This window comes from Vombatus ursinus, unplaced genomic scaffold (genome assembly GCF_900497805.2).
Source record: "Vombatus ursinus unplaced genomic scaffold, bare-nosed wombat genome assembly UNPS02014807.1, whole genome shotgun sequence".
Lineage (NCBI taxonomy): Eukaryota > Metazoa > Chordata > Mammalia > Diprotodontia > Vombatidae > Vombatus > Vombatus ursinus.
This window is the reverse complement of record NW_020954585.1, coordinates 22,059,954-22,079,283: the sequence shown is the minus strand read 5'-3', so window position 1 is coordinate 22,079,283 and position 19,330 is coordinate 22,059,954. Positions and strand designations below refer to the sequence as shown.

Sequence of the window (19,330 nt, the reverse complement as noted above, 5' to 3'; positions counted from 1 at the left end):
ATATAGATTGACACTACGACCTTAATTTAGTCCTCATGTCGATGGTCCTATGTCATATAGAGTATTTAATAAATGTAAAGTCTTACATTTGGGCACAAAAAAAAAACCAATTTCACAAGCAAAAAAGGGGGGAGACATGGTTAGAAAACAGTTGGTTTGAAATAGGTACTGGAATTTTAAGGGCAAGCTCAATGTCAGCAGTGTGATGTAGCATACAAAAAGGCTAATGTGACCTTGGGCTGCATTAAGGGAAGCATACTGTAGTCAGTCAGTTAATAAACATTTGGTAAGCACCTACTAGGTGTCAAGCACTATACTAAGATCTAGCGGTTCAAAAAAAGGCAAAGGAGAATTTCGGGCCCACAAGGAGCTTACAGTCTAGTGGGGAGACAACATGCAAATAGCGATGTACAAATGAGATATATACAGGATAAATTATACTTAGTCTTAAAGGGAAGGGAACTAGCATGAAGGGGGACCAGGAAAGGCTTTTTGAAGAAGACGGAATTTTAGATGAGACTTGAAGGAAGCCAGGAGATGGAGTTAAGAAAAGAGAGACTCTAATTTGTAAGGGACAGTCGTGATGCCAAGGAATGGAATGTCTTGTTCAAGGAACAACAAGGAGGCTAGGGTCACTGGCTTACAGATCTTGTGGAGGGCAACAATATATAAGAAGACCAGAAAGGTAAGAAGGAGCCAGGTTATGAAGGATGTTAAATGCCAAATAGGGAATTTGATATTTGATCCTAGAGGTGATTGGGAGACGTTGGTCAGGCCTGAACTTTGGGAAGATTGATTTACAGCTGAATGGAGGGTGAAATTGGAGTGGGGAGAGACTTGAGAAAGGACCATGAACCAGAAAACTATTGCAATAGTCCAGGGATGGTCTGGAGGCAAGGGCCCATACCACCAACATGGTGCAGGATGGGAGGATGGTGGTGTCCTTGACAATAATAAGAAAATTAGAAAGAGGGCTTGGGGAAAGATAATGAGCTGTTTTGGACATGTTGGGTGTTAAGTTGTCTATAGTACACACAATTTGAGATATCCAATAGGCAGATGTGAGGCAATAGAGAGCTTAGGGATAGACAAGAAGATGTGCGAATCATTAGCATAGATCATTTAATTCATCGGAGCTGATGAGATCACCAAGTGAAACAGTACAAAGGGATAGAGAAGAGGACCCAGGACAGGGTCTTGAGAGACACCCATGATTGGTGATCAAGAGTTAGTTGAAAATCCAGCAAAGGGGGGCAGCTAGGTGGTGCAGTGGATAGAGCACCGCCCCTGGAGTCAGGAGGACCTGAGTTCAAATCCGACCTCAGACACGTAACACTGTGTTTGCTGTGTGTGACCCTAGGCAAGTCACTAAACCCCAATTGCCTCACCAAAAAAAAAAAAAAAAAAAGAAAAGAAAGAAAATCCAAGCAAAGGAAACTGAAAAGGAGCCACAAGACAGGTAAGAGGAAAACCAGGATAGATTAATGTTATAAAAACCTAGAGAGAAAAGAGTATCAAAGAGAAGTGGGTAATCAATAATGTCAAAGGTGGGTAGAGAGGTCAAGGACGAGGAATGAGAGGCCATTGGATTTGGAAATTAAGAGAGCATTGATAACTTTGGAGAAAGCAGTTTCAGTTGAATGATGAGGGTGGGAGCCAGACTGCAGAGTTAAGAGGAAATGAAATGGAAGCATTAATCAATGTAGGCAGCCTTCCCAAGGACTTTAGCCACAAAGAAAGAGATATAGACTGATAGCTAGTAGGAACGGATGAATCAAGTGAGGACTTTTTGAAGACTGGGGGAGACATGAGCCTGTTGGTAAGCAGTAGGGAAGCAGTCAGTAGACAAGACTAAAAATTATTGAGAGACAAGGGACGATTGATGGGGCAATCTTCTGGAGAAGAGATGTAATGGGATCGCTTGTGCATGTATTTTCCTTGGTAAGGAGAAGGGTGACCTCTTCATGTGAGATGGGGCAAAAGGGAGATAATGTCAGAAGGCATCTGGGTCATGTGAAATGTGGAAGAGAGTATAAGAGAGCATTCAGACAGCCTCAGTTTTTTCGGTAAAACATGAGGCAAAATTCTCAGTTGAGAGAGTAGGGAAAGGAAGAGTCATGGGAGATTTAGGGGAGGGATGAAAAGATTTGGAAAAGCCACTGTGGCAAATGAGATGGGGAATAAATTAGGAAAGTGTAAAAAGATTGCATTGCCAAAGTAAGCTTATGTAACATAAAATTGTAGTGGCACCAGTCTGCACAGTTTTGTGGTTTTCTCCAGCATGGTCCAGTGGCATGTATAGCAAAAGAAGTGGATGTTGAGATTAAGCCAAGACTGAAGCTTGGCAGTACAAGAGTGGCCATATGATAAAGCGGCAATGGATTCAAGAGAAAAGGTCTGTGTATAACTGAATTCATTCTCAAAGGAGTGAAGATGAGGAAAGGCCATAACTATGGTCAAGTATTTGAAGGTCTGTCCTGTAGAAGAGACTTTGGCTCCAGCGAACAAAATCAGAAGGAAAGGGTGGAAACTTTAGTATCGAATTTATACAGCAACAACATTGTAAAAACAAACAACTTTGAAAGGCTTAAGAACTGATCAATGCAACGACCAATCATAATTCCAGAGTACTCTTGATGAAGCATGCTTTCATGCTATCCACCTCCTGACAGAGAGGTGATGGATTCAGGGTGCTGAATGAGACATATTTTTTGGTCATGGCCAGTGTGAGAATTTGTTTTATTTTACTATTTGTTATAAAGGGTTTTGTTTTTCTTTTCTTTTTCCTAATAGGGATAGGAAAGAGGAGGGAGATGGGAGAGAGAATAAAAAATAAAATTTTAACTGAAAAACATTTTTGTCTAAATCAGGACATTAGCCTCCAATACTAGGGCACCTCTCCCATCCTCCATATTTCTTCAAAGGTCACTAACAAACAGATTAGTGGTCACATCTGTAAATTATTTCCATTCATCTAGGTCTGGTGACTTGAACTTAATGAAGGCGGTTAGGTGTTCTTTCAGTCTCAATTTCCATGAGTTCCAGTTCTCTGGTTAACCATTTAACCATTTTTGTTCTACCCTTTCCAGGTGGATGACCATTCTCCTTGGCAGAGTGTTTAACAGAAGTAAAATAATTGATTAGTTTTGCATTCTCTTCATTACCCATTATAATAATCTATCCTCCCCCTCCCCCAGCTATTCTATCCCTTTTATTTTTTAATTTAATTTAATTTAATTTTTGTTATATTTTAAGTCATTCTATCCCTTTAAAAAAATTTTCCCCCTGCCATCATATAGCTAAAAAAAAATGTCTTTAGCATTTTTTGTAAGGTAGTACATTCAAAAGATGTCCTTTAGGCATTTAAAGATATGGAGCTTGAATGGAAAGCTAAATTTGGAGTTAGGGATTTTTGAGAGCTGTTAATATAGAGACGATACCTAAACGGGATAAATTCAACGAAGGAAACAAAGTTGGAAGACTTCAGAACTCTGATCAATGCAGGGATCAATCATGATGAAAGAAGTGAGCCACCTGCCAACCCCTCTTAATTCTTGCGCTTTTCCTCTTTTGATTATTTCCTATTTATCCTGTTTTAGCTTGTTTGTACATGTTGGTTTGCCTGTTGTCTCCCCCATAGCCGCAAGCTCCTTGAAGGCAGGCATCCCCAGCACTCAGCACAGGACTTAGCACAGAGTAGGCACTTAATAAATGCTTATGTAGCTTACAAAAGATAAGCTCCTGGATCATCACCAGTTGTCTTGACTTTTGTCTTGCCACTGGTCTTTGAAGACTCTGGAGAAGACAGTGAGTGAGGCTAACGACTTTTCGCAGCTCTGCCTCACTTAAATCCAATTCATGGGTAAGTCAAGACATCTCCCTCTCGATGTCATTGGCCCTCTTCAAGAACAAAGGACAAACAATAACAATGGACTGGCTGACAGAGAAGTGGTGGACTAGAGGTGCAGAATGAGATATAATGTGTTGATTTGTTTTGCTTACCTGTATTTATTTGTTTCAAGGGAGGCTTGAGGAAGAGAAGATAAGTTAGTGGGAAGTGACAGGAATACAAAAAGAAAAAAGGGAGAAAAGAGCATCAGTAAAACAGAAAAATACAAAGAAGAAAACAAAAAGGGGAGTTTAGAAGGAGACACAAACAGGACAATTTTGTTACTACTTTGTTAAATTTAGTGCATACACACGTATCTATGTATATGTTTAAAATGTGACAGTTCATAATTTTACATACAATTTTCTTTTTGTTGTTCTTTGAAATGTTTGTTGATAATTGCTAAATTAATCTTAAAAAAATTTTTAGAGAATGTGGAGGAAGAAGAGAGCAGGAAGCAAAAACTAAGCCTTATTAAAGGCATGGATTGATTTCCTTGGTCTTCCTCTCAGGCTACCAGTTTCCAAGAACCTCAACTGCTCCCTCCTTGCCTTTTACTGCTTCCATGCAAAATAAATCAAGGTGTATCTACACACAATGAGGTTGACTAAACTGTAGAATCAGCTCCAACAACGGGTTAATCTAGTTTAAAAAAAAAAAATCAACAAAGCCCTCTGTTGGGCTAAATGAATTTCCACTCCAATTGCACAACCTCCAGCTTCCTGCACCCCACACTCCAGCCCTCCCCTCCACCTCTTCCCCAGCTCAGTCTCTCTTAACAAACCCCATTGCCAGATCTGGAGATTAGAATCAAAATGCAACAACAAAATCGACTAACTCAGATTAGTCTATACAACTTGCACAACCAGTAGAGAAAGTGAAGGTAAGCAGATTTTTAGGTTAGGAAAACTCTGTTGGGGCTACGTGTTCATTATGAAAAAAAACCTTATCTACACTAGCATTATCAAACCTGGTTGTAGCTAAATCAGTCTTTCGAAATGTAGGCTTTTCCTCTTGCCCTTTCACTAACTTAATCTGGTATTCACAAATCTGCCTGCAGCAATTTCCCAAGCTCCAGAACACACCTACACACCCACACCCACAGTCATACAGACACATACACACACCTACACACCCACACAAATACACAGACACAGACAGACAGACAGACAGACACACACACACACACACACACACACACACACACACACTGGTCCTGGTAGCCAGGTAGCACCAACTTAAGGCAAAAGGAGGACAATTTCCAAATAAGGTTGCTGTTATTCATTAAAAATGGACTCAGACTACAATAATATACAATGATTATTGTTTTATTTGTAAATAAGAAAAGCTCCCAGATCTGTTCATTTGGCATGTTGTTTGAACTTGTATTGTAATAATAATAATAAAAATAATATAATAATGAGAAGAAAACATATATCACAAAAGATACAGATTGAAACAAAAGAGATATCCTTGAAGAAAATACATGTTGCCTGCTTCTGAGACTTTTATGTTTCTTAGTACCTGCCCAATTTCTCTTTTTTTAGCTCCAAAGGTCACCACACTTAACATTCTCTACCCTCTCCCAAATTCCCGTTTGGAACCAGGCTTCTAGACCTTGGGGATTGGCCTCTGTGCATTATTAGCTCCCATAATCCATTTGTCCACTGTGCTAGGGCCACGTGGAATAACAACTCCTAATGCTTTATCAGTGGTATACAAAATACACCAACACAGCCCATTGAAAAATGTTAAAAGGGTGTCTGCTTGCAGCACCAAACACCTGGTTTGATTTGTCAGCCCCACTCACGTGACTTATTAACCAGCTGTTTTTCAGTAATCTATGTGGGAGTGTAGGAGTTAGAGTTTCAATGTGACCTAGTCAGTACCTCCCCAGTTAAGTATGAGGCTAACAGGAGACAAAACAAAGCATCCACTGATCCCACAAAGCTCACAAATAGCCACCTCTGATTTATATTCAGTTTAGGGGAGGAGAAAAAAAACTTTCTCCCATCATCCTGCAATGCTGTTTCCCCCTGGAGGCTTGAAAAGGGATAACTACCTAGAGTAAAAGAATTAATTTATGGGATCAGGACACACAAAAACAATTCAAGGACCTATGGAGAATGGGTTTGAGGAATAAATTTGATATTTAGAAAACAACTCCCAATGGGCACAGGTAAAACCAGGCATGATCTAAAAATAAAGGTAGGCATGTGTTACAAAATAGAGTAAACTTTTCTTTGTGTTCAGAGCAATCATACTCTCTAATTTATACAGAACTCTCATTCAGCCAGGGCCAGATTTTTTGATTTCAGCTTATCCGTTTCTTGTCCAATACTTCTTTCAACAGTGTCACACTGAGCTAGGAAGGCCTGGAAAAACAGAAACACGAGGCAAAGTGAGACTAAATCAAGTCAGTCTATGCCCAGTACCAACTACTTCGAGCTGAGGCCTCTGGGAGGCACTATAGCTGTCAGAGAAATAACAAGAAATGATTCTCACCTCAAGGAGACATCCTAGTTAGAGACGAAAGGTTAATACAGATGAAACAATTCATCAGTAATATAAAATGATATAGAATTAAGTGGGTCATTGTGTAGTGTTGCAAGGAGTTTTAAGACTGATCAACAATGGGTAGTCAAAGTAAAGAAGACTTCACGCAAGAAATGGATCTAGAGGTAGGTCCTGAAGGATGCAGGGCTGGAGAAGTGGAAGAGGGAAGAGAGGCCATTCCAGGTTAGAGAAAAAACGAAGCCTTGTCATGGAAATAGGAATGAAAATAGTAAGAAAGACTCACAGAAGAAGGCTAGGATGAGCCAGTTGGTCAATAAGCATTTATTAGATGTTTATTATATTCTAGGCATCATGCTAAGCACTGGACACACACACACACACACACACACACACACACACACAAAAGGCAAAAACAAAATCCCTGCCCTCGAGCAGCTCACATGCCAATGGGAAAGACAACTTGCAAATAACTATGCATATACAAGACACAAACAGTATAGAAGTAAGGTAATCTCAGAAGGAAGGAACCAACAGTGTGTGGGGGTAGGTGGGAGATTGGGTAGAAGAGGAATGGGAAAGGCCTCCTGTAGAAGGTGGGATTTGAGCACGAGGTGTGGGACTGTATCAATAGCTCCAATGACAGCCTAACAGCTCCTGATAAAGAGAGAAAAGAGCAAAGAGTCAAGGACCGAGCCTTGGACAATGAATGCCCATGGGGGCAGGACAAGAAAGAAAGACCAGCAAAGGAGTGGTCAAAGAGGTAGATGAGAGCCAGACTAATACAGCATCACAACTGCCAAAGGAGGCTCATCTGTGTCAAAGGTGACATGAAGACAGTCCCTGGTGATCTTGGAAAAAGGCTAGTTTCAGCTGAGAGTGATGGGAATGGAAGCCAGATTTCAAGAACTTACAGGGAGACATCTGGCAAGGGAACTACTACTTATTTAAGAAGTTAAACAGTGAAAAAAAGGCCAGAAATATGGAATAGAAATTCACAAGTTAGGCAGTATATTAACATCAATGACTTCATTTATGATCCTTCATTTGAAAAAAATGATCACCAGTGTTGGCCTCTCTTTCCTCAGTCCCTAGTTCAACCCTCAAATCTGAACAGAAGCAGCCCATTTTCAAAAGGCTGTCTATTTTGTCCTTTTGGGGAAGGGAGAGTGATGAAATGCTGGACCCAGTGACAGTGAGTGGGGCAAGGAGCTGAACATGGAGTACGATATTAAATATTAAGTAGAAAAAAATATTTTTCCATTAGCCTTTAAGACAGACAGGTTCAATAAATCAAGAGTCTGTAAGTTCATTCAAGTGGGAGCAACCTCCAAAGAGTCTCTCCTTGTACTAGAACTTGGCAGAAAAGCCTTAGCGTCTCAGAAAGGTTGGGTGTCTTGCCCAAGGTCACCTATCAAAACTGAGATTTGAATTCTGAACCAAATTTGAACTCCAGTGCATGAAGAGAACAGAAAGATGGCCAGAAGGAATCACAGACAAACAGGACAGCTTTGAAAGTTAGATGATGAGCTTATGATTTACTTAAAAGAAGCAAGCTCGACATAATAGAGATTCAGCTTATGCTTACAATGGTAAGCATGTCTCTACTGCTGGGACCATTCTGCTTTGTCATTATATCCCTTCTTCTTGTTTGTCCTTCATTCTTGAAGAGGACTATGACATATGGAGGTGATTCCATGACATGCAATTGAACTGGATTTAAGGGAGGGAGGGCTGTGCAAAGCCACCAGCCTCACTTTCTCCTCCAGAGCCATCTGGTTCAGAGGCCAGATATACATCAGGATGAGTGGAGATGGCCCCAGATGCTTATATCCCCAGCCCTTAGTATAAGGCCTGGCACACAGTAAGCTCTTAATAAGCTTGCTGAGTGACTGAGTGATAAGGATCTCTGATTTCATCAGGGCAAGAATTCTTTCCACTGATATATGGAAAGAATTTCATTCTTCCTATGACTTAGTAGATAAATCTTTGACTTACATGAACTAATGCAAAGTGAAGTAAGCAGAACCAGGAGAACATTGTAGACAGTAACAGCAATATTATGCAATGATCAACTATGATTAACTTAGCTCTTCTTAGCGATACAATGACAGTTCAGAATGAATGAATTCTGATGAAAAAAGCTATCCACCTCCAGTAAAAGAACTGATGGAGCCTAAGTGCAGATCACTTTGTTTTTTTGTGTGTTTTTTTTTTCCTTTTGTTCTGTTTCTTCTTATGGAAACACGTTTTACATGACTGCACATATATAACCTATATAAAATTGCTTACCATCTTAGGGAAGGGGGAGGGAAGGGAGAGAGGGAGAAAATTTGGAACTCAAAATTTTGTATAAAAAGAATGTTAAAAATTATCTTTACATGTAATTGGAAAAAATAAAATACTATTTAAAAAATGATAAATCTTTGAGAATTGTCTGAGACTCAGAAGGATTAAGTGATTTGCCCAAGGTCACATAGCTAGTTAAGTATGTCAATGGCAAGATCTGAACCCAGATCTTCTTGATCCCAAGTCTTCAACATTTCTCTTTAAAAACCTTAAATATGAAAAAAACCTTAAATATTATTACCTACTTGACATAGCTACTGTGAAACTCAAATGAGATAATGTATGTAAAATCCTTTATGACTATGAACCACAAGGATCTCTTCTTCCTTTACCAATTAATTTTGTGAATTTTGAAAGGTCAGAAGACCTCGAATGACTATCAGTATCCATGTCTACTGGAGCAGCAGTGGCTGGTGGCAATGTCTGCATCAGGAGTTGAGGGACACGCTGAGGACAAACCAGATATCAAGGAAGGGCAACTTCAGGACTCTACAGAGATGCTGACACTAGGAGCCCAGAAGAAAATAAGGGGTGGCTAGGTGGACAGAGTGCTGGGCCGGGGGTTAAGAAGATCTGAGCACAGATCTGATCTCAGACACTTACTAGCCATGTGACCATGGGCCAGTCATTTAACCCTGTTTGCCTTAATCCACTGGAGAAGGAAATGGCAAACCACTCCAGTATCTTTTTGTCGTTGTTGTTGGCTAGGTAATGGGGTTAAGTGACTTGCCCAGGATCACATAGCTAGTAAGTGTTATGTGTCTGAGGCCACATTTGAACTCAGGTCCTCCTGACTCTAGGTTTGGTGCCTATCCACTGTGCCACTTAGCTGCCCCCTACTCCAGTATCTTTGCCAAGAAAACTCCAAGGACAACATGGTCCAAGGAGTCATGAAGATGCACACACAACTGAATGACTGAACAACAAAAGAGAGTTACACCTGAAGAGAAGTTTATGGGGACTCCGTAAAAAGAGAAAAGGATTTCCAGAAACCAGGACTTTTGAGTTTATACTTTGGTCATATTTATTCCCCAGGACCTTGTGAAGAGAGTGATCTTACAGCATTGGGGAAACTAATTAGCTCTTGCTGATAATCAATGGGTTGCACAGTGGTGGGGACTTGTGAGCAACTGTAATAAAAACCCCATTCTATTCAGGCTGTGCCTAGAGCCCCGAGGAGGGGAGTACTTAGCTGCTTTTGGGGACCAGACTCATCAATATGAATGGGAGTTGGGAAATTAGCCCCTGATAGGATGCTACACATACTTATTAAGAAAACTCCATTTTGGGGGCAGCTAGGTGGCAAAGTGGATAGAGCTCTGGCCTTGGAGTCAGAAGGATCTGAGTTCAAATGTGACCTCAGACATTTGACGCTTCATAACTGTGTGACCCAGGGCAAATCACTTAACCCTGAGTGTCTCACAAAAAAAAAACAAAAAACAACAAACCAAGAAATCCCCATTTTGGTTAAAATGAAGAGTCCAGAGTTTTTCTCCCACAGGGGAAAAGGAAACAATGAAACAGAGCAAGGCAGCAAGATGGGAGGTGTCAGAAGTTCAGTCAACAGGGAAAAAAGAGAAGATACAGTGAATTCAAAGTTGAGAATTAGATGTTTATCTAAAACCTCCCAAATAACAGCTGAAAGCACTCTCTCTCTCTCTCTCTCTCTCTCTCTCTCTCTCTCTCTCTCTCTTTTTCACGAGGGATTTGGCAGGGATTTACTAATCAACTGAAAACAGCAATTGAAGATAGTAATCATGCCAGACAATTGTCGTTTCTTTTTTTGACAAGGTATTTTGATAAGAATTTTTCAGAGGAATGCTGTACACATGGGATGCCAGTATTTTAGCAAAGTGTATGACAAAGTCTTTCATGCTTTGAGGACAAAATGAAGAGAAGTGGGCTATAGGCCATATGACACTACAGGGAGACGGATCTAGCACTGAATTAATGACCAAGTGTCCCAGAGATTGATACTTGGCTTAATTCTTCATTTCCCACCTGGCTGAACTCTTCTCCGTCATGCCCTCCACGCTGGGCTGGGTATTTACTCCCCCTCCCCTCCTTGCTTTTTTGCTTTCTTTTGGATATTGTCTTCCTCCACTAGATTGTAAACTCCTTGAGGGCAGGTCTGTCTTTCACCTTTGTTTGTATCCCCAGAGTTTATCAGAGTGGCTGGCACACTTAACAAATGTTTATTGACATTATTTTATTCAATTTTTTTTCAGTGATTTGGATGAAGCCATATATAGCATGCTTATCAAATTTTCAGATGGCACAAAGCTGAGAGATAAAGCTAACAATTAGAATTACAATTAGGGTTCAAAGAGATCTCAACAGGTTAAATCAGTATGCCAAATCTCACCATGAAATTAAATAAGAAAAATGTAAAATCCTATACTTTTGTTCAAAAAATCAATTCCATAAGTACAGAACAGTAGTTTGTTTGACATAGCTATGAGAAGTGGGGGGAGGGGGACAGGGGACAGATGACTATGTCTAGAAATGACTATGATATAAAAACAAATGACATCTATTTTAAAGTAAAACTGCAATTTTAGAAAACGTGATATATACCAACGGTATGAAATGTCAGCCAAATACACCAACATACTCTTTAGGCTGCATTAAAAGAAGCAAATTGCCTAGAATAAGGAGGCAACAGTCCTTCTGTACTTATCCTGGGGGTTGGGGGTGGAGGGTGGGGAATAGACGGATCAGAACACATCTGGAATACTGCATTCATTCTGAACACCTTAGCTGGAAAAGAGCATTGACAGATTGCAGAGCATTTAGACGAAGGTTAGCAGGACGGTGAGGGGGCTGGGGTTGACATCCTGTAAGGATTCTTTGAAGGAAATCAGCATTTGGAGGGCCGTTATACAGAAAAGGGATTAGACTTGTAACATCTGGCATCAAAGAGCAGACCTAGGAAAAATGGGTAGAAGCTATAGTGAGGTGGATTTTGGCTCAATTTAAGTAAAAACTTCCTAACAATGAGAGCTATTAAAAACTGAATGGGCTATCTCAGGAGATAGTGAATTCTGTCACAAGATGTCTCCAAGCTGAGTCTGGACGTCCAATCAATCAACAAGTACTTATTTGGTAATAACCAAAAAACATGGATAATCTGTCTCAGGTTGAAGAAAGTTTCCCTACCAACAGGGGTCAGGCCACACTTCCAAATCATATCTATAACATAATAGCTAAGTAAGAAAGAAATGAGCTCTAAGGAATCGGATTCCCTTTCAGCTTCTATTCTTCCTTACACAAGTAAATTTACAAATCCAAGCACAGGAAAGGTACTGGTGGATGTTTTCTAATGGTTCCCTGTGGCTAATGTTGGATATAAGCCCATTACTGAATGTTGGCTATTGAATATACAGAAAATGCCAAAGAGATTTTTCATCTTCTCCATAACTTACCTGAACCTTTTTCACCAACCCCTTTCTTTTCAGTCTACAATCTCTGAAAGTTTCTGGAAGAGTCTGCAGAAATATAAAGTAATAGATGAATAATCCTCAAAAAAATCACCACAAGAAAAATATTGTTTCTGAAAACGACTACTATGGATTTTGAAATCGTTTGGTACAGTGGAAAGAACACTAGCTCCAAAGCCAGAGTTCTCTGGCTTCAAGTTCCACTTTGGATGATGACATTGGTAAGTTCCTTTACCTCCCTCAACTTCAGTTTTCTCATCTGTAAAATGAAGGGGTTGGAATAGTTGGTCTCTAAGGTTTCTTCAAACTCCAGACCCATGATCTTACGATCCATTTTTAACAAATCCAGTTTATGTCAATGTTAAGAGGCTGTCACTTCGTGAGATGGAAATTCTCTCCAAAAATGCAAATTGCAACTTTCTACGGTCTCCAAAAGTTGCTTGTATCCATATATATTAAGCACCATCTACCCGGATGCTCAAGGCCACGTGATATCTCCCTTCTCTTGGTTTGCCTGTACTGTATAAGCAAACCCTACTGATACATGCTGTCTCACTCTTTAACTGTTTTAACTTGACATCTACACTATAAGCTCTGTAAGGGCAGGAACTTTGTACTCAACTTTTTTGTATCTCACACACACACACACACACACACACAGAACCTAGAGCCATTCTAGGTTACTGCATAATGATTCTCTGGGTTTCCAAGTCACCACCATGACCTGCTTGACAGAACAGACTGTTAGTGGTCAGAACTGTGAGAAAAGAGTAAAAATGATCAAACAGTCCCTGGAGTAGAGCAGGGGCACTACTAAAGCCCTGAGCCAGGGTCCCAGGGGTGGCATGCTGCCACACAGAATGGGACAATCGTCAGACAGTATGCTGACTCAGGAGTTAGCTCACTCTCCTAAAGTAAATCATTCCTCTGACTGTTTGGTGTTTCCCTTTTAATATCCATGGATTTCCTGGCTCCTGACTGTTTGCCCAGTTAAAGTCCTATTACATTTTCTTACTTTCTTGTTTCTGTGTCTTCTTGGTTTTTGACTGTCTACCTGGATTCAATACACTGTCTTACTCTTTATCAATAGTCATAAGCATTTTGGTTTAGAAGGGGCCTTAGAGATTATCTTAGTCCAACATCCTTACTTTACAAGGAAGGAGACTATGGACACAAAGAGGCCAACAGACCTCTGGGATCTATGTGCACCCCAACTCTGGGTTATTCTTCTAGGCCACTCCTCTGGTTCTACCTTAATCAAAGCATTGCTTTGGCTTGGGTCACTCCCATACCTAGCCTCTAATTTTCTGCTCCTGGCCTTTTCTTAAATCTACCAGGCCCTGTATTATTATTGCCCCCATTCACTGCCATGCATCATCTTGATGTTGATAGGCAGAAAAGAGGATGTCTTTTTTTTATCCCTGTGAGATGATGAGGGCCTGACCTAGGATGATGGCCCAAAGAGTGGAGAAAAGAGGAAGTAGAAATGGCAAGATTTTGGCCAACGGCTGAATGTGTGGAGTGGAAAGGGAAAAGTCAAGGTTGCGTCTGAGGTTCTAAACCTAGAGGACATCAAGGACCACAGTGACCTCACCAGAAATAGAGAAATCTGGAGGCGGGACAGGTTTGACAGAAAAATGATGTTCTACCTGGGACATGTTAAGTATGAGATGTCCATCAGGCAGCTGGAACTGTAGTTAGGAGAGATTCAGGCTGAATGTATAGATTTGAGAGTCATCTACATAAAGATGATAATTGAACTGGTGCGAACTATGATAGAATATCAAGGGGGAACAGTATAGAGTGAGAAGGAAAAGGAAAAGAACAGAATGGATGGAATAGAAGGGAATCTTGAAGGATATTCACATTTGTAAAGAAAGAAATAGGTGATAAAACAGCAGAAAAGACTAAAAAAGCATCATAGTCCAGGAAAAAAACAATCCATTTTTTTCTTGGCCTAGTCTTTAGCTATGCCCCATCCTTCTACCCGATACTGCCTTTCCTCTGCCCGGCCTCTTCTCTGGAATCCTCCATATCCAGAATCTTCTATTCCAGGCTAGAAATCTGCAGTTGCCTAGCTAGATTGTTGTCAACCTCCTCACCATTTCAGGAGTGGAAAATGAATCAGGCCCACTATCACTCTAACTGCCCTCCCACAACCCTCTCTACAACTGGCCCTTCCTTGTAACAAATAAGTACGGTCAAGCAAAACAAATTCACAGATGGGATATATCTGAAAATGTACGTCTCATCCTGCAGCTACAGTCCACTATCTCTCTTCCCAGAGGTCGGAATAATGCTTCATTATCCGTTTTCTAGAGTGATAACCCATAACTGCTTTGAGAGTTCTGAAATCTTTTAAAGTTATTTTCTTTTAAAGTACTATAATTATTGAATGCATTGTTCTCTTAAATTCAGCTCCCTTCACTCTGTATCATTTCATACGAGTCTTCCCAGGTCACTTTGAGTCTGACCCTTTCATCATTTCTTACAGTACAAGAATGTTCTATTACATTCCTATAACATACTTTGTTCAGCCATTCCCTAATATTTTCTAAGGTTTTGTTTTGTTTTCTTTTCTTTTGGTTTGGTTACAACAAAAAGTGATACTAAAAATATCTGTTCAGCCATTCCCCATGATATTTCTATTTTTTTGCTACAATAAAAAGAGCTACTATAAATCTTTTTGTACATGTGGGTTCTTTCCCTCTGCATTTGATCTCTTTGGAATATATGTCTAGTAATGATGCCACTGGATCAAAGGGTATGCACCCTTTAAGAAATCTGGGAGTATAGTTTGAAATTGCTTTCCAGAATTGCCAAAGCAATTCACAGCTCTGCCCACAGTGCAGAGGTGCCAGACCTCCCGCAGCCCCTCCAACAATTGTCATTTTCCATTTGTGTTATTTTTGCCAATCTAATAGGTGAGATAGAACCTCAGAAATGTTTTAATTTGCATTTATGTCATTATTAGTGATTTGGAACATTTTTCATTTGATTATTTATAGTTTTCATTTCTTCTTTTGAAAATTGTCTATTCATAACCTTTGACCATTTATTACTGGGGAATGGCTCTTCTTTTTTTTACATATTTATATTCAGTTCTCTACATATCTTAAATATCAGACCCTTATCAGAGAAATATGCTACAAAGTTTTCTTCCCAGTCAACCATTTTCTTTCTAATTCTAACTGCATCAATAACTGGTTCTATAAAAACTTTTCAATTTCATATAACAACATTGTCTATTTTATCCCTGTCCCTTGGGTCAAAATTCTTCCCCATATGTAGCTCTGAAACATATGTCCTTCCCTTCTCTAATTTGCTTATGATATGACCTTTTATATCTAGGTCACGTGGAATGTACTATTGTGTAGCCGTCTCATCTCCTCTCCCTGCATTTAGACACATGGAAAGTATTCATAAATATCAAACTAAGTCTTTATGGTTGGTTCCTCTCCTGTTTCTCTTTTCTACTTCATCCTGTCCCCATCTCTGGCTGCTTGCTCATCTTGCTAGGAAGTAGCCCATGCCCTGCTATCAGCTCCCTTTTACTCCCATTGCTTTGGCATTACTTCTTTTTTCACCAACACCTCCCAATTAACTCTAGTTCTGATCTCTAGACAATCAAACTATTAATGCAAAGTACACTATGACCATGGCTCGTTCTAGACTCCAGACCATTTTGGTTGGTCATTTCCTACTCATAACTCACTGCTGTGTGGCAGAATGATAGAACGGACCTTAGAGATGACTGTCTCACTTTATGGTTGAGAAAAACCAAAGTGGGAAATGAGGATGGGGGTGGGGGTAAAGGAGAGAAGTTAGATGGCTCTCCCAAGGTCACATAGCTAGTTAACAGCAAAGCCAGGAGAAAAATCTGGGTTTTCTGGGTTCTAGAAGTCCAGGTATCTTTTTACTCTTCTGCTGCTCCTTTCCAGTCCACAGAAATGATCTCTAATCTAGGGAGATCCCTTGATTCCAAATTTGCCATCTCCAGAACTCAGTCCCTTTCCTTAAAACCTTAATTAATTGCAATGCTGGCAGGACTAATATGTTTTGATTATTTACTTTTGCAGATAACTGCGGCAAAAGCAGAAAAACCTTTTATTTGTAAAATATATTATTGTTGTTATTCCTTATTAAATATTAATATTAGTACTGATGCTAATAATAACCTATATTTTTATAGCACTATGAGGTTTACAAAGCACTTTCCTAAGAATAACCCCATTAGGTAAGTAGTGGCAGATATCATTATCCCCATCTTTTAGATGAGGAAACTGAGGCCCAAAGAAGTTACTAGTAAGTGTTGAAGCTATAACTTGAAGATCTCTGGGCTTTCCAGTGCTCTTTCTCTTTTCTTGCCATAGGGTCGTAGCTTTAAAGCTAGATAGGACCTTAGAGATCATCTAATCCAATCTCATGTAATAGAGCAAGAAACTGGGGTTCAGAAAGGTGGATTTGCCCAGAGAGCTAGAGTGGCTGGAGAAAAGATCAGGGTTTTGGTTGGGCCAATGAGCAAATCAAGTGCTGACTCGACTGTTTCTGCATCTTTTCTTGCATCCTTGCAGTTGATTATGTCTCGACGCACTTTAGGTAAGCAGTATTTAGATCACTTCAGCAAAGAAGTTCAGGGATTTGGCTAGACAGAAAACAACTGTAACTCTATTTTATGCTAAATTTAAAATTGTGTAATTTTAAAAGTCAAGCATGAATTAGTTTTACCAAACCTGCAGCTCCAAACTTAAGTGTTTAGGCTGGAGTACGTCATGTTCTAGGACACAGATGTCAAATTTGGGGCCCCAAGTCAATCCTGAACCAGATTAAAATGTAACTGGAAGATATTTAATAAAATATATAAAGATACAATAAAACACAGATAATTTTACATTTGAAAACTAAGTCGATATGTGACCCAAAGGGATCCCTATGTACGGAATAGTGGCTCCCATTTCTATTTCAATTTGGCACCACTGGCGTAGGTGATGCCAGCTACGGCCAGCATATTGAATGCTGCAGGGTCAGCTCTAACAGCTATTAAAAAAAAGTTTTATTGATGCATTCTGTTTTTATAAACAAGGGTGCCTTCCAGCTTTGAAATGCTGTGATTTCATTGCTTCTTCAAAAGTCCATCTCATGGCAGTTGGAGAATGGAAGAGAAAGTGGAACAAGTCATTCCTTCCTCGGTGACTGTCTTTTCTAAATTTTACAGTGAAGCATCAGAGAATCATAGATCCAGGCATAGAAGGGTCCTTAGAAATTCCAACCATCTCATTTTAAAGAAGAATTCGTCCTTCATTTGCTGCCCTTTGTACCTTCTGGATAGAACCTTACATGCCATATTTTATTGATGCCACTTTATATGTGGAAAAACACTGGCAATTCTTACACTCAGAAAGCTTGTTTCTCCAGGAACATACTCTCCCTGATAACTGATACTGTAGATACTCTTAAGGTATCTTGTAGTTCTTACAAAGATTTTTATCCACAGTCATTCATAGCCTGAAAGCAAATGAGGATGGACACATGCCCACAACACTTATGTGTATATATATACCTAATATAATGAGATCATTTTTAGTTGCTAAGCTTACATGAAGTCAAGAAAGGAAGTAATTTGTTAGAAAAATCAGAAATCAAAGATTATAGATTTAGAGCTGGAAGGGATCCAAAAATTCATCTAATCTAACCTCTTCGTTTTAGCCAGAGAAGCAGATTAAGCGATTTGCCCATGTTCATACAGGTATTAAGTGGCAGAGTTAAGATTTAGACCCATGATCTCAAGGACTAAGCCTAGTAGTAGCTCAGTGGATAGAGTGCTGGGCCTGAAGCCAGGAAGACCTGAGTTCAAATGTGACCTCAGACATCTACTAGCTATGTGACCTGGGGCAAGTCACCTAACAATCTACTGGAGAAGGAAAGGGCAAATCACTCCAGTATGTTTGCCAAGAAAACCACACTGGTGTGCCAGAGTCTACAGGATCAAAAAGAATCAGGCACAACTGAATGGCTGAACAAAAACAACCACCATCTGGCTCTAAGCCTAGTGTTTTTTTCTCCTACTCTAGTCTGCATTACATAGTAGGAAGAAAAAAAAGGATTTTTCAACACTTGCCACAGACACGCCCTTGGAGAAATGGGCTTCCTCCAAAGATGGAAGAAATCATAAAGTGCTTTGTAAAATTTCAAGTGCCGTATAAACATAAGCAAGTATGATTATTACTATTTCTGGCAGCTGATAACAGTAGTTATTTCAATAGATGTCAGCTGGTGGCTGGACCCCAGGGGAGTCAGGAAGTGAGGTCAAGCACAGAATAGCCATTATTTGAGCCCAAGACTGAACTGAGATTCTCAGCAAGAGACTCGACCCAAATAATGGTGCCTTATGACCATACAGAAGAAAGACCTGGTAGAAGCCTTGAAATATTAGTGAAGAGAACATCCTCTCTAAAAGCCAGCACCACAGCTGACTTTCCCATGATGAGCAACTGTAGAACAATGAGGAAGTCCACTTTTCTAACGACTAAAAGGATACCTACCAGCAGGTATCCAGGTGAAACGGTTTCTGTCACTTTGGGGCATAGGCAGCAACGGAGGAGAGTTGGACAGGAGCGAGTCGAGGACTGGAAGTCCTGCTCAGCAAGAGGGGCCTGGTAATTATTGTAAGTCTACAAAGGCAGAGAAGGGATCAAGGTATGGGAACCTGAACCTTGGAAGCCTCACAAGCAATCTTGTACTTGGTAAGCAGGAGGAGGTAAAAGTCGGATTATAACTTATTCCGATGTAAAAGGCGGTTGATGGGACAACAGCCATGGTCAAGTGCAGACTTATCTTTGAAAACTCCTGATTTTTGAATATAATTTTTTGAGGGGCTCTAAAAAAACCCACCAAAAAACCCCCTTCTCTAGCCCTTTAATTTGACCCTCCCTCTTGTCCGCAAATGTTTGCAACTGCTTAAACAGCAACTGTAGTTTCGGGTCTGCAAAACAACTTGATAACTGTCTGAGCTTTCTAATTTATACCAACAATTGAGGGGGGGGATACAGACCTGGGACAGGGAGTAAGGGACAGAAGGATTGAGATGAGGGTGGGCAGCATCAATTCCTTGAGGCCCTATAGCCTTGCTATTCATCCC

The 19,330-nt window shown here is 40.1% G+C and overlaps 1 protein-coding gene across 5 annotated transcripts in view; it reads right to left on the bottom strand.

Moving 5' to 3' along the window:
* Nucleotides 1–5,201: 5,201 nt before the first annotated feature.
* BAG1 (BCL2 associated athanogene 1) overlaps nucleotides 5,202–19,330 on the bottom strand; it is a 49,726-nt gene continuing 35,597 nt past the window's right edge. For 2 of the 5 annotated variants that reach the window (XM_027875122.1, XM_027875126.1), the window contains 2 exons: nucleotides 12,178–12,240; nucleotides 5,202–6,264 (listed from right to left, as the gene is read on the bottom strand). In XM_027875122.1, the coding sequence (XP_027730923.1) occupies nucleotides 6,175–6,264; nucleotides 12,178–12,240 (153 nt within the window). In that variant the 3' untranslated portion in view covers nucleotides 5,202–6,174. Of the gene's footprint in view, nucleotides 6,265–10,983; nucleotides 11,681–12,177; nucleotides 12,241–19,330 lie in introns of those variants that run through there. The other 3 variants (XM_027875121.1, XM_027875123.1, XM_027875124.1) reach the window with 2 other exon arrangements.